Genomic DNA, 20,841 nt, shown 5'->3' with positions numbered 1-20,841 from the left:
TGCCATGGACATCGGAAGTGAATTGTGCATCATGCAGCCTATTGCGCACAGTTTGAGTCTTAACACGACACCCTGTGACTGCATGAAAAGCATTATTCAACATGGTGTCAGGGTTACTCTGAGCCATAATCCACAGGTAGCAGTCATCCACTGCAGTAGTAGCCCTTGGGCAGCCCGAGCAAGGCATGTAATCGACAGTTCCTGTCTCTCTGTATCTCCTCCATGTCCGAACAACATCGCTTTGGTTCACTCCAAGACACCTGGACAATTCCCTTGTTGAGAGCCCTTCCTGGCCCAACATAACAATGGTGAAAACTGTGAAGATGGTACATGATCCTAAACTGAGTACCATGAAATATGGAACTAATTGTCAGAAATGAATATTCACTTTTCTTATTTCTTCATGTGTGATTCCACAGCCTTGACTTAACTTCTGAAGGATGAAACCACTAAAAGAAGAAAAAAAAAAAAAGAAGGAAAAGGCACCATATATTGTCAATTCTATTTGCAAGATGCCTCTATTGCACCTTGTCCGTGTATGACATTATAAGCCAATTTCAGCCTGTGGTCATTTTCAGATAAATCAATAATAGGAACAGACACTTGTCCCCGCCCCTCTCCCCTACACACACACACACACACACACACACACACACACAGTTATAACGTCAAGTTTAACACATATATTTCAGAACAACACAACACACATAAGTCACAGAGCACAGAGTAATTTGACAAGCAAGACATGTGTACACGTTAGCATTCGAATGAGCACCGAGTCCCAGTCCAGCGGCCGCTGCTCGGCTGGCCGCTTAGGTGGCGCAGCTGCTGCATGGCTGGCAGACAGCGCCGCACGTAGAGGACGCGCGTAATTGCGCAGCAGCGCTTTGAATGATCGGCGAGTCACAACACTTTTCCCCCCTTTGAAATTGTTGCACTGGTCTTGATGGAGGTGTCCTGGAGATGGCTAACGTCCATAGGCGTTGTTTGACTCGCCGTAAAGCCTCGAGGAGGCGGCTTCCCGTACGGACGGAAGTGTCCCCGATGATAACGGGTCGAGATGACAAGAGACGTAGGGGTCGAATCTGCTGGGGCCCCATGCACCAATCTGCCCGTTGCAGCAAGTCCAGTTGATATGACAGGAGACATGGGCGATGTGTCGGCGTCCGTTGGAGGAGGAGGCGGCGAGTAGCTTTGCTCTGACAGAGGATGGTCATCCGGTTCCTGCATGGGCACGTCTCCTGGTGGCGTCCGTTCTTGTGCTGGCATCGCGATGACAGTGAGAGGGCTGCGTTGTGAGTACTGAGAGATGCCAAGATCCCGAGTGTCAGGTAGAGCCAAATGTGGTGTAGCGGCATTCGGAACAGGCATTGCTGGCACACAAGGCCAAAGCTGGTCCGAATGACGCACTGCAACACCCGTGTCCATCTGGATTTCATACAGGCATTTGCCACGGTGTCTTAAGATGTGGCCCAGGCTCCATTTTGGCCGCCTGCCATATCCCCGTACCCAGACGAGGTCGCCGGCGGTGAACCGGCCAAGTGAAGGCACCCGCGGCCATGAGGTGGAAGGCCGCAGAAGATGAAGTAGCGTGCGGGACTGTCGGCCATGTAAGAGCTCAGCCGGGCTGTGGTCGCCCATGGGGGTGAAACGGTAAGACGCCAGAAGCTGGAGAAGCGCATCATCAGCAGCAGAAGAAGTTAGAATTTTCCGCATCTGAGCCTTAAATGTGCAGACCAGTCGTTCAGCCTCACTGTTGGATTGTGGATGGAATGGTGGGGCCGTGACATGCATAACGCCGTGACAAGCACAAAAATCTGCAAATTCAGAAGAAGCAAATTGCAGACCATTATCAGTAACAAGAGTAGAGGGGAGGCCTTCCAAAGAAAAAATGCGGGCGAGAGCACTGGTGGTTGCCGCGGTGGTAGGCGACGTGCAACGGACAATGAAAGGAAAGTTAGAGTAGGTGTCAATTACGAGGAGCCAATAAGTACCTAAAAAGGGTCCCGCAAAGTCAGCATGAATGCACTCCCAGGGCTTCTCAGGCGAAGGCCGCAGTGACAAAGATGACCTCGTGGCAGCGGCCTGTGACGCACAAGAGCCGCAGGCAGCGACCATGTGTGCTATTTCAGAGTCGATGCCAGGCCAGTACACATGACGGCGCGCCAGAGATTTTGTGTGAGACACACCCCAGTGCCCTTGGTGAAGGAGGCGCAAGACCGAAGCACGCAAAGACGCAGGTACCACAATACGCGGCGAAGCATTGTCAGTGGAGAGGATGATAACACCATACCTAGCCGTGAGGCGGTAGCGCAGAGCGTAGTAGTTCCGCAACAGATCAGAAGTCTTAGCGGATGGGCGATCTGGCCAACCCTTCTGAATACAGCGTAAAACCCGGGAGAGGGTAGGGTCAGAACCCGTAGCAGCCGCCAGCCTGTCCCCAGTGATGGGGAACCCGTCCACAACCTGCTGCTCGGCGACATCCAGGTGGAAACACAAAAGTTCGTCCCTATTGAATGCCTGATCAGGACCCATGGGAAGGGGAGACAGAGCATCAGCATTTGCATGTTGAGCCGTTGGCCGGAAATGAATCTCATAATTGAAACAAGACAAGTAAAGAGCCTAACGCTGGAGGCAGTGTGCAGCCTTGTCGGGAAGTGACGTTGATGGATGAAACAAGGAAACAAGTGGTTTGTGATCCGTAACAAGATGAAATTTTGAGCCATAGAGAACACCAAACTTATGAAGAGCATAAATAATGGCCAAAGCTTCTTTCTCAATTTGAGAATACTTTTGTTGGGCATCTGTGAGCGTTTTGGAGGCATAAGCAATGGGTTGTTCCGAACAGTCAGAAAAACGGTGCGCAAGGACTGCACCGACCCCATATTGAGAGGCGTCTGTGACAAGAACAAGATGTTGGCCAGGTCGATAAGTAGCCAGGCACGGGGCCTGTTTCAGCATAGTCTTCAATTTCTGGAAAGCCACTTCACATGAAGCGGACCAGTGAAAAGGCACGTTTTTATGCAACACGCGATGCAACGGCTGACCCACCGAAGCCGCAGACAATAAAAACTTGTGATAGTACGCTATTTTCCCCTAGAAGGCCTGCAGTTCCTTAACAGATGTAGGGCGAGGAAGGGCATCGATCGCAGCGACAGTTTGCTGAAGCGGACGAATACCATCCCGAGAGAGTTGAAACCCCAAGTACGTGATAGATGCCTGAAAAAATTGTGATTTCTGAAGATTACACTTAAGATCGGCAGTCTGTAAGACATGAAAAAGTGTGCAGAGATTTTGAAGATGTTCTTCAGTGGTGGAGCCAGTGACAACAATGTCGCCCATGTAATTGATACACCCAGGGACAGGGAGCAATAATTGTTCCAAGAATCGCTGAAAGAGAGCAGGGGCGCTAGCAACCCCGAATGGCAAGCGTTGGTATTGATAGAGGCCGAAAGGCATGTTAAGGACCAGAAACTGCCGGGAAGCAGCATCGAGAGGAATTTGATGATAAGCTTCCGACAGTCAATTTTAGAAAAATACTGGCCTCCAGCAAGTTTAGTGAACAGTTCTTCAGGACGGGGCATAGGGTAAGTGTCGATGAGGCATTGAGCATTTACAGTGGCTTTGAAATCACCATAGAGGCGAATATCACCATTTGGCTTAGCAACAACAATGACAGGAGAGGACCACTCACTGGAAGTGACAGGAAGCAAGTCCCCTCAAGTAGTGAGACGATCCAACTCCCGTTTTACCCGATCACGAAGTGCCACAGGAATGGGCCGAGCCTGAAAAAACTTAGGCCGAGCAGTGGGTTTGAGTGATATGAGCTTCAAAGTCGTTTGCACGGCCTAACCCAGGAGAAAAAAGGGATGAAAATGTCATCGACAAGGAATCCAGATGAGCGTAAGGAATAGCATCAGAGACAATATTGACAGAGTTATCTATGGAGAACCCAAAAACGCGAAAGGCATCGAAAACAAAAAGATTTTTTGCGTTGCTCTGGTCGACCACAAATATGGGAACAGTGCGAACGACAGATTTGTAAGATACCTCAGCAGTAAACTGTCCCAAGAGAGAAATCTTCTGTTTATTGTACGTCCGTAATTGCCGAGTGACAGGTGACAGGAGTGGAGAACCCAACTGAAGATACGTCTGATAATTAATTATAGTGGCAGCAGAACCGGTATCCACTTGCATACAAACATCTCGGCCAAGGATTTGGACAGTGAAGAATAACTTCCCTGAAAGGGAAGAAGTGCAATTGACAGACAACACAGAATCAGAATCAGCATCATGTTCATGAACATCATGTATGCGGTCGGATTTGAAAACGGAAGACACATGACCTTTCTTTTTGCAATTGTGACACACAGCCCAATGTTGGGGACAATCCTCGCGTGAATGTTTCATAAAACACCGCGGACATGAAGGAAGTTGCCGGGGGTTTTGCTGCAGTTTCTTAGCGGGTTGTTTAAGGCTAGGCCTAGGCTGCACGTGGGAGCGCAGTGCTGCCACGTCAGCCGGTGGGGACGTGCCACACGCGTTGTCAACAGCGCACAGAGGTTGTATTTCCCCGACATCACCCCACGCCTATATTTGCGGCCCAGTGGCGCGAGAAATTTCAAAAGACTGCGCAATGGAGAGAACTTCATCTTGAGTCGGATTCACCAACTGAAGGGCACGTTGCCGAACTTCTTTGTCGGGTGCCGACCGGATAATAGCATCCCGTACCATGGAATCGGTATAGGATTCTTTGTGAACGTCAGTAACAAATTGACACTTTCGACTGAGGCCATGAAGTTCAGCAGCTCAAGCGCGATAGGATTGATGTGGCTGTTTTTGACAACGATAAAAGGCAACATGAGAGGCTACCACATGCGTTTGCTTTTGAAAATAGACAGACAGAAGTGAGCACATTTCAGCAAAGGACAAAGACGCAGGATCCTTCAAAGGAGCCAATTGCGACAACAACCGATACATTTGAGGTGAAATCCAGGAAAGGAACAGAGACTTACATGGTTGTTCGTCCGTGACATGAAATGCCAAGAAGTGCTGTCGAAGACGTTTTTCATAATCAGACCAGTCTTCCGCCGCCTCGTCGTAAGGAGGAAAAGGAGGTATAGCCAACAACGAGAAATGCCCCGCATTTGACATCGCGACGAAATCGCGAATCGCCGCTGTTAGAAGCGTTTGCTGTTCAAGGAGATTTTGCAATAGTTGCTCGACAGTAGCCATGGAACACTGTGGGTCAACGGTGAAAAGGAAAAATCCACTACCTCGTCGCCAATTGTTAATACGTCAAGTTTAACACATATATTTCAGAATGACACAACACATATAAGTCACAGAGTAAGTTGACAAGCAAGACATGTGTACACGTTAGCATTCGAATGAGCACTGAGTCCCAGTCTAGCGGCCGCTGCTCGGCTGGCCGCTTAGGTGGCGCAGCTGCTGCATGGCTGGCAGACAGCGCCGCACGTGGAGAACGCGCGTAATTGCGTGGCGGCGCTTTGAATGATCGGCAAGTCACAACACACACACACACACACACACACACACACACACACACACACACACACACACAAAACACCCACCAGCAAGCCAGATGTTTGTAGTGGAATAATTTACCAGTAAATATAATTGTGTAGCCTTCTGCAGCCAGAATAAGTTGACATAAATGTTTTCTGAGCATTGTACCATGTCATAATGTAAGAAACTTTACTGGTGAAACCAAGGTTTTGACCATAAAGTGGCAGAATGACCCAGAAGAAGACCACTGTAACCATGGCCAAAATGTTGGTTTTTCTGGTAGAGTTTTTTTACAGTATGATTTGGTACGATAGTCAGAGGATTTTTATGTCAATTTAATGTAAAGTCGCAAATATCCTGCAACAAGTAATGTTCTATCTTTGACAAATAGTTATGAACTATTAACGGTGTTCAGCTCCACTGCAAACACATCACAGATGATGGAGAATTTGTTGTTTTGCAGGCAAGTACCAACCAATTTGATGAGGGTAAGTAGCTGCACGATTCGAACACGTACCCGACTCATACAATTATTGTTGGTGGTGACTTTGATTTACCCTCAATATAATGGTGAAAATACATGTTTAAATCTGGAGCTACACTTATATAACCATCTCAAACTGTGTAAAATGCATTCTCTGAAAATTATTTCGAGCAGTTAGTTTATGAGCCCACACGAATAATAAATAATTGTGAAAACATGCTTGACCCCTTAGCAACAAATAATCCTGAGCAAATAACAAGCATAAAAATGGATACAGGGATTATTGAATGCAGGGTTGTTGTAGTGAGATTGAATATTTTAACCCAAAAATACTCCAAAAATAAATGAAAAAATACCTATTCAAAAAAGCAGATAAAAATTCACTTGATGCCTTCCTGAGTGACAATCTCCACTCCTATCAAATTAACAATGTAAATGTAGTCCAGATGTGGCTTTCATTCAGAAAAAATAGTACTGGCAGCATTTGATAGATTAATACCAAATAAACTAACAGAAGACAGAGCCGACCCTCCTTGGTACACAAAACACATCAGAACACTGTTGCAGAAACAATGAAAAAAAGCATGCCAAATTTAAATTGACGCAAAATCTCAAAGATTGGCAATCTTTTACAGAAGCTCAAATTTTAGCCCAGTCTTCAATGTAAGGTGCTTATAATATTTTCTACAATGAAACTTTGTCTCAAACCTGGAAGAAAATCCAAAGAGATTCTGGTTGTATGTGAAGTCTGCTAGCGGCAAGACACAATCAACGCCTTCTCTGAGCAACAGCAATGGAAATATGATTGACGACAGTGCTGCCAAAGCAGAGTTACAAGACACAGCCTTCCAAAATTCCTTCACCAAAAGAACGTGAAGTAAATATTCCAGAATTTGAATGAAGAACAGCTGCCAACATCGGTAATGTAGAAGTAGATATCCTCTGACTAACGAAGTAACCTAAATCACTTAACAAAATCAAGTCTTCTGTTCCAGACTGTATACCAGTTAGGTTCCTTTCAGAGTATGCTGATACAATAGCTCCATACTTAATCATATACAACCTTTGATCAACAAAAGATCCATACCCAGAGTCTGGAAAGTTGCACAGGCCACACAAATATTCAAGAAAGATAGTACGAGTAATGCACTGAATTACAGGCCCATATTATTAATGTCAATATGCAGCAGGATTTTGGAACATATATTGTGTTCGAACATTACAAATTACCTTGAAGAGAGTGGACTATTGACACACAGTCAGTACAGATTTGGAAAACATCGTTCTTGTGAAACACAACAAGCTCTTTACACACACAAAGTGTTGAGTGCTATTGACACGTGTTTTCTAATCCATTCTGTATTTCTAGATTTCCAGAAGGTTTTTAACACTGCACCACACAAGCAGCTTGTGAAATTGCATGTTTATGGAATACTATCTCAGTTATGTGACTGGATTCATGTTTTCCTGTCAGAGAGGTCACAGTTCATAGTACTTGATGAAAAGAAGTAGAGTAAAACAGAGTAGATTTCTGGCATTCCCCAAGGTAGTGTTACAGGCCCTTTGCAGTTCCATAACTATATAAACGATTTAGGAGACAATCTGAGCAGTCATCTTAGGTTGTTTGCAGATGATGCTGTCATTTATTGACTAGTAAAGTCATCAGAAGATCAAAACAAATTGCAAAATGATTTAGAAATTATATCTGTATGGTGCAAAAATTGGCAAGTGACACTAAGTAACAAAAAGTGTGAGGTCATCCACATTAGTGCTAAAAGGAATCCGTTTAACTTTGGTTACACAATAAATCGGTCAAATCTAAAGGCCGTAAATTCAACTAAACACCTAAATTCAACTAAATACCTGGGAATTATAATTACAAACAACTTGAATGGGAATGAACACACAGAAAATTTTGTGAGGAAGGCAAACCAAGTAAAGTCATCAGAAGATCAAAACAAATTGCAAAATGATTTAGAAATTATATCTGTATGGTGCAAAAATTGGCAAGTGACACTAAGTAACGAAAAGTGTGAGGTCATCCACATTAGTGCTAAAAGGAATCCGTTTAACTTTGGTTACACAATAAATCGGTCAAATCTAAAGGCCGTAAATTCAACTAAACACCTAAATTCAACTAAATACCTGGGAATTATAATTACAAACAACTTGAATGGGAATGAACACACAGAAAATTTTGTGAGGAAGGCAAACCAAAGATTGTGTTTTATTTGCAGGACACTTAGAAAATGTAACAGATCTGCTAAAGAGACTGCCTACTCTACACTTGTCCATCCTCTTTTAGGATACTGCTGCACGGTGTGGGATTCTTACCAGATGGGATAGAGTACGCTGATACAATAGCTCCCTACTTAGCAATCGTATACAACTGATCACTCACCGATAGATCTGTACCTACAGATTGGAAAATTGCGCAGGTCGCACCAGTGTTTAAGAAGGATAGTAGGAGTAATCCATCGAACTACAGACCTATATCATTGACATCAGTTTGCAGTAGGGTTTTAAAGCATGTACTGTATTCAAACATTATGAATCACCTCGAAGGAAACGATCTATTGATACGTAATCAGTATGGTTTCAGAAAACATCGTTCTTGTGCAACGCAGCTAGCTCTTTATTCGCACGAAGTAATGGCCGCTATCGACAGGGGATCTCAAGTTGATTCCGTATTTCTAGATTTCCGGAAAGCTTGTGACACTGTTCCTCACAAAAGACTTCTAATCAAGCTGCGACTGGATTTGTGATTTCCTGTCAGGAAGGTCGTAGTTCGTAGTAATAGATGGCAAATCATCGCGTAAAACTGAAGTGATATCAGGTGTTCACCAGGGAAGCGTCCTGGGACCTCTGCTGTTCCTGATCTATATAAATGACCTGGGTGAAAATTTGAGCAGTTCTCTTAGGTTGTTCGCAGATGATGCTGTAATTTACCGTCTAGTAAGGTCATCCAAAGACCAGTATCAGTTGCAAAGCAATTTAGAAAAGATTGCTGTATGGTGTGGCAGGTGGCAATTGACGCTAAATAACGAAAAGTGTGAGGTGATCCACATGAGTTCCAAAAGAAATCCATTGGAATTCGATTACTGGATAAATAGTACAATTCTCAAGGTTGTCAATTCAACTAAGTACCTGGGTGTAAAAATTACGAACAACTTCAGTTGGAAAGACCACATAGTTAATATTGTGGGGAAGGCGAGCCAAAGGATACGTTTCATTGGCAGGACACTTAGAAGATGCAACAAGTCCACTAAACAGACAGCTTGCACTACACTCATTTGTCCTCCGATAGAATATTGCTGCGCGGTGTGGGATCCTTACCAGGTGGGACTGACGGAGGACATCGAAAGGATACAAAAAAGGGCAGCTCATTTTGTATTATCACGTAATAGGGGAGAGAGTGTGGCAGATATGATACGCGAGTTGGGATGGAAGTCATTAAAGCAAAGACGTTTTTCGTCGCGGCGAGATCTATTTACGAAATTTCAGTCACCAACTTTCTCTTCCGAATGCTAAAATATTTTGTTGAGCCCAACCTACATAGGTAGGAATGATCATCAAAATAAAATAAGAGGAATCAGAGCTCAAACAGACAGGTTTAGGTGTTTGTTTTTCCCGCGCGCTGTTAGGGTGTGGAGCCGGCCGAAGTGGCCGTGCGGTTAAAGGCGCTGCAGTCTGGAACCGCAAGACCGCTACGGTCGCAGGTTCGAATCCTGCCTCGGGCATGGATGTATGTGATGTCCTTAGGTTAGTTAGGTTTAACTAGTTCTAAGTTCTAGGGGACTAATGACCTCAGAAGTTGAGTCCCATAGTGCTCAGAGCCATTTGAACCATTTTTGTTAGGGAGTGGAATGATTGTGGTTCGATGAACCCTCTGCCAAGCACTTAAATGAGAATTGCAGAGTAATCATGTAGAGAGTACATCAAGAAAGTTCAAAGAAGGGCAGCATGTTTTTTATTATTGTGAAATACGGGGAGACAGTCATTGAAATGATACAGGATTTGCAGTGGGCATCATTAAAACAAAGGCATTTTTCATTTGGGCAGAATCTTCTCACGAAATTTCAATCACCAACTTTCTTCTCCAAATGTGAAAATATTTTGTTGATGCCGACCTACATATGGAGAAACAATCATAATAATACAATAAGGTAAATCAGCACTGGCATTGAAAAATACAGGTGTTCGTTTTTTCCACGCACTGTTTGAGATTGGAATAATAGAGAATTATTGTGAAGGCGCTTTTATAAACCCTCTGCCAGGCATTTAAATGCGATTTGCAGAGTATCCATGTAGATGTAGAACATAAGCAGTTTACAGAATATGCTTCACAAGAATCTGGGAGACACTATATTATACTGATTTCTTACAATATACATTCTTACATGCATGTCTGAAAGAACAGACACAGATTATGGTCCACAGCTGTACTAAATACTTCAAAAATTAATTCACTGATTGTGAATTCTTTGACATCAGATGTTTTAGCTATAGATCTACTATACAGTATTGACATATGAAGAGTTGCGTGAGACGAGGACTCAAACCCAGATTTCCCACTTATTGTGAACAGTCACCTTAGTTAGTTGGTGTTTAACATCCCACTGACAGCAAGGTTATTCGAGGCAAGCTGTCACCTTAACCACTTTGGCTATCCATGAATGCCCCCTAGACCAATCCAAACTTCCATGTTTCACACTGATAAAAGGATGTAGACAATGTGACATGTAGAAGTTCGGGTTGGTCTGGGGAGCATGCACAGAGAGCCAAAGTGATTACAGTGACAGCTCATGATAAGTGGGAAATCTGGGATCGAATCCCCATCAGGCTCAAATTTTCATATGTCAGTATTGGATAGCAGATCTATACCTAATGTAGTTGATGTCAAGACATTCACAGCCAGCAAATATATTTCAAAATATAAATTCTGTTGTTGTTGTGGTCTTCAGTCCTGAGACTGGTTTGATGCAGCTCTCCACGCCACTCTATCCCGCGCAAGCCTCTTCATCTCCCAGTACCTACTGCAGCATACATCCTTATGAATCTGCTTAGTGTATTCATCTCTTGGTCTCCCTCTACGATTTTTACCCTCCACACTGCCCTACAATACTAAATTGGTGATCCCTCAATGTCTCAGAACATGTCCTACCAACTGATCCCTTCTTCTTGTCAAGTTGTGCCACAAGCTCCTCTTTCCCCCAATTCTATTCAATACCTCCTCATTAGTTATGTGATCTCCCCATCTAATCTTCAGCATTATTCTGTAGCACCACATTTCGAAAGCAGCTGCTGCTGCTTCTTCTTCTTCTTCTTCTTCTTCTTCTTCTTCTTCTTCATCATCATCTTCTTCATCATCATCATCATCATCATCATCATCAAAGACTGATTATGCCTAACATTGCTAACATTGGTGCCTCCACTGATGTTAAACCTATTACTTCAAAATCATTCTTAACCGAATCCAGGTACATTCGCCTTGGTCTGCCCCAACTCCTCCTACCCTCTACTGCTGAACCCATGAGTCTCTTTGGTAGCCTTGCTTCTCCCATGCGTGTAACATGACCCCACCATCTAAGCCTGTTCCCCCTGACTGCTACATCTATAGAGTTCATTCCCAGTTTTTCTTTGATTTCCTCATTGTGGACACCCTCCTGCCATTGTTCCGATCTACTAGTACCTGCAATCATCCTAGCTACTTTCATATCCGTAACCTCAACCTTGTTGATAAGGTAACCTGAATCCACCCAGCTTTCGCTCCCATACAATAAAATTGGCCGAAAGATTGAACGGTGCACAGATAACTTAGTCTTGGTACTGACTTCCTTCTTGCAGAAGAGAGTAGATCGTAGCTGAGCGTTCACTGCATCAGCTTTGCTACACTTCGCTTCAAGTTCTTTCACTATGTTCCCATCCTGTGAGAATATGCATCCTAAGTACTTGAAACCATCCACCTGTTCTAACTTTGTTCCTCCTATTTGGCACTCAATCTGTTTATATTTCTTTTCCACTGACATTACTTTCGTTTTGGAGATGCTAATCTTCATACCATAGTCCTTACATTTCTGATCTAGCTCTGAAATATTACTTTGCAAAATTTCAATCGAATCTGCCATCACAACTAAGTCATCTGCATATGCAAGACTGCTTATTTTGTGTTCACATATCTTAATATCACCCACCCAGTCTATTGTTTTCAACATATGATCCATAAATAATATGAACAACAGTGGAGACAGGTTGCAGCCTTGTCTTACCCCTGAAACTACTCTGAACCATGAACTCAATTTACCGTCAACTCTAACTGCTACCTCACTAGCCATGTAAAGACCTTTAATTGCTTGCAAAAGTTTGCCTACTATTCCATAATCTCGTAGAACAGACAATAACTTCCTCCTAGGAATGCGGTCATATGCCTTTTCTAGATCTATAAAGCATAGATACAATTCCCTGTTCCACTCATAACACTTCTCCATTATTTGCCGTAAGCTAAAGATCTGGTCCCGACAACCTCTAAGAGGCCTAAACCCACACTGATTTTCATCCAATTGGTCCTCAACTAATACTCGTACTTTCCTTTCAACAATACCTGAGAAGATTTTACCCACGATACCGATTAAAGAGATACCTCTGCAGTTGTTACAATCTTTTCTGTTTCCATGTTTAAAGATTGGTGTGATTACTGCTTTCGTCCAGTCTGATGGAACCTGTCCTGACTCCCAGGCCATTTCAATTATCCTGTGTAGCCATTTAAGACCTGACATTCCACTGTATTTGATGAGTTCCAACTTAATTTCATCCACCCCAGGTGCTTTATTGCACTGCAATCTATTGACCATTTTCTCCACTTCCTCAAATGTGATCCTATTTCCATCATCATTCCTATCCCATTCTACCTTGAAATCTGAAACATTACTGATCGTATTTTCACCTACATTGAGCAACTCTTCAAAATATTCCCTCCATCTGCCCAAGGCATACACAGGATTCACCAGCAGTTTTCCTCACCTGTCCAAAATACTTGTCATTTCCTTCTTACCTCCCTTTCGAAGACTGCTAATTACACTACAGAATGGTTTTCCAGCAGCTTGACCCATAGTCTCCAACCTGTTTCCAAAGTCTTCCCAAGATTTCTTCTTGGATGTTGCAATTATCTGTTTGGCTTTGTTTCTTTCTTTCTTCAACATAACTTTCTCTGTCTACCCGAGTTCTAGTATGTAGCCATTTTCGATATGCCTTCTTTTTCCTTTTACAGGATGCCTTGACTGTGTCATTCCACCAAGCTGTTTGCTTCATCCTACTTTTACACACTACTGTTCCAAGACATTCTTTAGCCACTTCTAGTACTGTGTCCCTGTACCTTGTCCATTCCTTTTCCAATGACTGTAATTGACTACATTCAACTAACTGGTACCTTTCTGAGATCGCTGTTATGACACTGACACAATCCTAATTTTCTTGCTAGACACTGTCGAATCTATCCATATCAGTCGTTCATTTACACTATATTCTCTTCTTATCTAAACTATTTATCGTCCACGTTTCACTTCCATACATGGCTACACTCCATACGAATACTTTCATAAATGACTTCCTGACACTTAAATCAATACCGGATGTTAACAAATTTTTCTTCTTCAGAAACGCTTTCCTTGCCATTGCCAGTCTACATGTTATATCCTCTCTACTTCGACCATCATCAGTTATTTTACTCCCTAAATAGCAAAACTCCTTTACTACTTTAAGTGTCTCATTTCCTAATCTAATCCCCTCAGCATCACCCAATTTAATTTGACTACATTCCATTATCCTTGTTTTGCTTTTGTTGATGTTCATTTTATATCCTCCTTTCAAGACACTGTCCATTCTGTTCAACTGCTCTTCCAAGTCCTTTGCTGTCTCTGACAGAATTACAATGTCATCAGCGAACCTCAAAATTTTTATTTCTTCTCCATGGATTTTAATTTCTCCTCCAAACTTTTCTTTTGTTTCCTTTATTGCTTGCTCAATATACAGATTGAATAACATCAGGGATAGGCTACAACCCTGTCTCACTCCCTTCCCAACCACTGCTTCCCTTTCATACCACTCGACTCTTATAACTGCCATCTGCTTTCTGTAAAATTGTAAATAGCCTTTCGTTCCCTTTATTTTACCCCTGGCACCTTCAGAATTTGAAAGAGAGTATTCCAATCAACATTGTCAAAAGCTTTCTCTAAGTCTACAAATGCTAGAAATGTAGGTTTCACTTTCCTTAATCTTGCTTCTAAGATAAGTCATAGGATCAGTATTGCCTCACGTGTTCCAACATTTCCACGGAATCCAAACTGATCTTTCCCGAGGTCGGCTTCTATCAGTTTTTCCATTCGTTTGTAAATAATTCATGTTAATATTTTGCAGCTGTGACTTATTAAACTGATAGTTCGGTAATTTTCACATCTGTCAACACCTGCTTTCTTTGGGATTGGAATTATTATATTCTTCTTGAAGTCTGAGGGTATTTCGCCTGTCTCATACATCTTGCTCAGCAGATGGTAGAGTTTTGTCAGGACTGGCTCTCCCAAGGCCGTCAGTAGTTCTAACAGAATGTTGTCTACTCCGGGGGCCTTGTTTCAGCTCAGGTCTTTCAGTGCTCTGTCAAACTCTTCATGCAGTATCGTATCTCCCATTTCATCTTCATCTACATCCTCTTCTATTTCCATAATATTGTCCTCAAGTACATCACCCTTGTATAGACCGTCTATATACTCCTCCCACCTTTCTGCTTTCTGTTCTTTGCTTAGAACTGGGTTTCCATCTGAGCTCTTGATATTCATACAAGTCGTTCTCTTTTCTCCAAAGGTCTCTTTAATTTTCCTGTAGGCAGTATCTATCTTACCCCTAGTGAGATAAGCCTCTACATCCTTACATTTGTCCTCTAGCCATCCCTGCTTAGCCATTTTGCACTTCCTGTCCATCTCATTTTTGAGACGTTTGTATTCCTTTTTGCCTGCTTCATTTACTGCATTTTTATATTTTCTCCTTTCATCAATTAAATTCAATATTTCTTCTGTTACCCAAGGGTTTCTACTAGCCCTCGTTCTTTACCTATTTGATCCTCTACTGCCTTCACTATTTTATCCCTCAAAGTTACCCATTCTTCTTCTACTGTATGTCTTTCCCCCATTCCTGTCAGTTGTTCCCTTATGCTCTCCCTGAAACTCTGTATAGCCTCTGGTTCTTTCAGTTTATCCAGGTCCCATCTCCTTAAATTCCCACCTTTTTGCAGTTTCTTCAGTTTTAATCTACAGTTCATTACCAATAGATTGTGGTCAGAGTCCACATCCGCTCCTGTAAATGTCTAACAATTTAAAACCTGGTTCCTAAATCTCTGTCTTACCATTATATAATCTATCTGATATCTTTTAGTATCACCAGGGTTCTTCCATGTATACAATCTTCTTTCATGATTCTTAAACCAAGTGTTAGCTATGATTTAAGTTATGCTCTGCGCAAAATTCTACCAGACAGCTTCCTCTTTCATTTCTTAGCCCCAATCCATATTCACCTACTATGTTTCCTTCTCTCCCTTTTCCTACGCTTGAATTCCAGTCACCCATGACTATTAAATTTTCGTCTCCCTTCACTATTTGAATAATTTCTTTTATCTCATCACACATTTCATCAATTTCTTCATCATCTGCAGAGCTAGTTGGCATATAAACTTGTACTACTGTAGTAGGCGTGGGCTTCATGTCTATCTTGGCCACAATAATGCGTTCACTATGCTGTCTGTAGTAGCTTACCTGTACTCCTATTTTTTTATTCATTATTAAACCTACTCCTGCATTACCCCTATTTCATTTTGTATTTATAACCCTGTATTCACCTGACCAAAAGTCTTGTTCCTCCTGCCACCGAACTTCACTAATTCCCACTATATCTAACTTTAACCTATCCATTTCCCTTTTTAAATTTTCTAACCTACCTGCCTGATTAAGGGATCTGACATTCCACACTCCGATCCGTAGAACGCCAATTTTCTTTCTCCTGATAACAATGTCTAGAACGCCAGTTTTCTTTCTCCTGATAACAATGTCCTCCTGAGTAGTCCCCGCCCGGAGATCCGAATGGGGGACTATTTTACCTCCGGAATATTTTACCCAAGAGGACACCATCATCATTTAATCATACAGTAAAGCTGCATGCTCTTGGTGAAAAATTGCGGCTGTAGTTTCCGCTTGCTTTCAGCCGTTTGCAGTACCAGAACAGCAAGGCTATTTTGGTTAGTGTTATAAGGCCAGATCAGTCAATCATCCAGACTGTTGCCCCTGCAACTACTGAAAAGGATGCTGCCCCTCTTCAGGAACCACACATTTGTCTGGCCTCTCAATAGATACCCCTCCGTTGTGATTGCACCTACGGTACGGCTATCTGTATCGATGAGGCACGCAAGCCTCCCCACCAATGCCAAGTTCCATGGTTCATGGGGGGGATAAATTCTGCATGAATAATATTTTCAACTTTTAGTGGCCAGTTAATTGTGCTAATAATGGTGCTGCTTATTTTGCATACCTCATTACAGTAATGGAAATACCACTGATGAATATATTATGTTAAAAGAGAGGCTTATCAATTACGAATGTCAAAGGAGCAGTCTAAATAGCCATAGTTTTCCTCAACTTTCAGTATCATTTTCTATTTCAGCCAGAGTGATGATACTTTACTAATCAATCTGATTTATGGTACGTCTGGCACAGATTATATCCGCAGTCACTGGATTAAGAAAATAAACTGCTCACTGAAGCAAAACCACATCACACGATATGAAAGTTTTAGCTAAGTTTGGAGTTATGATGAAGTATTCCCTATACTAATTATTTATACAAACCTTGCAAATAAGAGATTCGTCATATGGATTTATACAATTCAGTACTTTTCCAGATTCAGAATTGACAAATTCACCATTTATGAACAACTGGTGTGGAAATGAGATGTCCATGTTATTTGCTTTCAGTCTGAAAACACTATGATCCAATTTCTTCTCATCTGAACCTCCTCTGGCTTTTAATACACACAGACCAACAAAGCTCTCAAATGTAGTGGCCATGAGGATGTCTTCATTCTGTATACTGACATTAAGTTTTTCTTTCACTTCCTCAACCAATCTGAAAATTGAATATATTACTTAAGTTAGTGGTGACACACATTTGAAATAAATCCATTAACATATTACACTACCAGTAGTGCATTTGTTACCAACATGTGAATGGGATAGTCAATTTTACATTATTTTCATAACAGAACTTGGGTTTTCAGCATTGTACATCACATTTAAGGCCAGATAGATCTCTGTTACTGGCCAAAAAATGCATCAAGAAACCAAGACTAGATTAATCAGCAAGAATGATTGAACTTGTGCAATCAGAAAAAATTCATGAATGAATTTCAAGTTTTAAGGAGCTGTAGAATAAAGGGTGAAAGGGAAAACAGAGGTAACTTGGCAAAATGATGGACAATTCATTAACATATTGCAATGAATAAGAGAATATCAGATACACATACATTTATATGCACCAGTCTTCACTTATATAACACTGGTAATTTTGTGACAAATGCTAAATCCAAATCAAATTATGAAGCATATATCTTCAGTCATGATGAGACCTGTGAAGTTACTGTAATGCTGTACTCACAGACTGGATAATAAGTGATCACTATCATCTCAGCTAAAATTCACTTGTGAAATAATTTTTCATCCTTTGAGGGCAACCATAGAGAAGACACATATATCAGTTTCCTCAAGATGAAACAGCGAATCAATAGCGAGTGTGATGATTTTACTCTACTCATGAAGCCACTTAGCCTGTGTCCCTATTGGCATGATTAATTTCAAAGCAGTGTCCAACGTGTCAACCAATACTGAAAAATGTGTAATGACTAAACTTTGAGCACTACCTTCAGAGATTGAACTCTTTGCTCCCAAGGCTCTAAAGGCATTTAGAGGTTTAGTGTTGTACAAATCTTTCTTACTCACTAATACTGGAAGTTAGATATGTGTCATCATGTTCCACTCCAAATTAAAAAGACTCTTCAAAATCAACACTTACACCTGGTGCTCTTTAAACATGATAAATTAAGTCACCCATTGTGAGCATATATCACATCAGACACACACACGGGTTCAGTATCTTAATCCCACTGCCATCTTGCTCAGTCATATAGAACATGCATTCCTTGTAAATGATGTTTAACAGCTTTGTCACCGATTTCAGGGACATTAGAGGATCTTCTTCACAATGGTAGCAACTCTGTTGATCATGACCTCATGCATCGTTGTGGCTGCAGGAAACTGAGCATTTCGTCTTGAAGTCATAGCTTGTTTAAAACTGTTTGAACCATTAAATTAAGTCAAACTATATTATTCCAGACGAGACCTTTCCAGGTCTCAGACATTTATGACATATATATGCAGAATGAAGCAACAAATGAAAATTTGTACCAAGGTCAGGATTCGAATCTGGCAGGAGACCAATGTTCAACTACTTGCCTCGATATAAAGTTTCATTTGTCACTTTAGTTTGCATATATGCATCATTAAATTATGGTTGACTACTGCAGATTATCTTCAACATATACATTCAGTAACTTTTCCATTAGTGTCAATGATAAATTTCTGCAAAGGGATGCAAAATTTCGAGCTAAATGCAAGTCTCAACCAACTCCATTTTCTATTAATTTGTTCTGTTTTACTTTCGTACATTTACCAGGAGCTTACAGACAAAAATTTCACTTTTATATCATTCATACATGAGCTGATCTCCTTACAAAATAATGTTTTGCTGCCAAAGAATTTACCCTCACTCTTTAGTGGATTGGCTTCATATTTATTCAAAGTGTAATGTCTGTACTTGTTTGCAACCCACCTTACAATATCCATTGATCCAGCACCAGAGCTGAAAAAATCAGTCTGATCTGACACTTCCATACTTAGTATCCCTGACCAAATAGCTCTAAGGACTTCAGCCATTCCTCTTTCTTCATCTGACAGCTGTACTTTCACAGTGGTATCAGCTTCTTTTCCATAGTTTGAAGCGGGTATCATTTTTCCAGCAACAGATATTCGTTGCACATTGAGCTGTTGAATAAGAAGAAAGAGGCATAAATATTGAATAGGAAAGTATTTTTTACAAATTTACAAAGGAAAAAATATAGTCCATAAAATGAAAAACAAAAGTGTGTACAAATTATGACAATAACCTATGCAAATGTATTAAGCTGTCTTGACAGTCAACATGGGACTGCATTACAGTGCACTACAATGCAAATTTCCAACCAAAGCAGAAGCAGAAAAGGCTCTACAGTAATCATTATTGACCATTTCCGGCTTTAAAAGGAATTGATGCTGTACCACTCCTTCTCACCTATCTGGCTATCTGAGGTATCCTAATAACTGCAGATAGCACCACCGTTATGCTGCGACTGCACTAATCAATAGGAATTGAACCTTTAAGAGCTGCAGTATGATTACAAAAGGCTTCTGTTGAATGATTAACACAATTTTTAGCTTAGCCACGCTGATTTATTAAATAGTAAAATTCAATTAAATACAGCTTGACTGTTGGACATGGCAGTCATGTGTGCCTGCCGTGTGCTTGCTTGTGTGACTGAATGTGTATGCGTTTCCTTTTCTGGGCAAAAACTAATGTGTAAGTGTCTTTTGACTGCACCTATCTGGAACTTAATGTGTCATCTTTGTGGTAAGTAGCAGTCTATCTTCTCCTTATATTGTTGATATTCCAATCTGGAGTTTTGATTGTTTGATAGTATATGAAATCATATTTTAATTAAGTTCAACATAAAAATTATTTCAATAAGTGTGAAAGTGATTCCAACCAAGTGCAAGCTACGCACTTACAATCACTACTCACTCTGTGTTAGCACACACTCTACCACATACCCTGCACAGCCAGAACCATTAGTGAAGAGAAGTTCATACTGTCTGTAGCGTTTATTGGTTTTGATGGCACATTACTATTCTGCCTGTATAACCATTAACAGGTGCACAGCAATAATTAAATAAACCAAACAATAAATAAATCCTACCATGAGCATAGTATGCTCACATTTTCAGACATCATCATCATCATCATCATCATCATTATCATTATCATTATCATCATCATTTAAGACTGATTATGCCTTTCAGCGTTCAGTCTGGAGCATAGCCGCCTTATAAAATTCCTCCATGATCCCCTATTCAGTGCTAACATTGGTGCCTCTTCTGATGTTAAACCTATTACTTCAAAATCATTCTTAACCGAATCCAGGTACCTTCTCCTTGGTCTGCCCCAACTCCTCCTACCCTCTACTGCTGAACCCATGAGTCTCTTTGGTAGCCTTGCTTCTCCCATGCGTGTAACATGACCCCACCATCTAAGCCTGTTCCCCCTGACTGCTACATCTATAGAGTTCATTCCCAGTTTTTCTTTGATTTCCTCATTGTGGACAGCCTCCTGCCATTGTTCCCATCTACTGGTACCTGCAATCATCCTAGCTACTTTCATATCCGTAACCTCAACCTTGTTGATAAGGTAACCTGAATCCACCCAGCTTTCGCTCCCATACAACAAAGTTGGTCGAAAGATTGAACGGTGCACAGATAACTTAGTCTTGGTACTGACTTCCTTCTTGCAGAAGAGAGTAGATCGTAGCTGAGCGTTCACTGCATCAGCTTTGCTACACTTCGCTTCAAGTTCTTTCACTATGTTCCCATCCTGTGAGAATATGCATCCTAAGTACTTGAAACCATCCACCTGTTCTAACTTTGTTCCTCC

General features: G+C 41.6%; 1 protein-coding gene across 1 annotated transcript in view; it reads right to left on the bottom strand.

Moving 5' to 3' along the window:
* LOC126470481 (cytosolic 10-formyltetrahydrofolate dehydrogenase) overlaps positions 1-20,841 on the bottom strand; it is a 159,570-nt gene that overhangs the window by 60,548 nt on the left and 78,181 nt on the right. Inside the window, exons 7-8 of the mRNA XM_050098351.1 lie at positions 18,931-19,142; positions 16,896-17,172 (exon numbers count right to left, since the gene is read on the bottom strand). Of these exons, the coding sequence (XP_049954308.1) occupies positions 16,896-17,172; positions 18,931-19,142 (489 nt within the window). The remainder of the gene's footprint in view (positions 1-16,895; positions 17,173-18,930; positions 19,143-20,841) is intronic.

This window comes from Schistocerca serialis, chromosome 3, assembly GCF_023864345.2.
Source record: "Schistocerca serialis cubense isolate TAMUIC-IGC-003099 chromosome 3, iqSchSeri2.2, whole genome shotgun sequence".
NCBI lineage: Eukaryota > Metazoa > Arthropoda > Insecta > Orthoptera > Acrididae > Schistocerca > Schistocerca serialis.
Note: the sequence above shows the minus strand (reverse complement) of the source record. Positions and strands in the feature narration are given on the sequence as shown.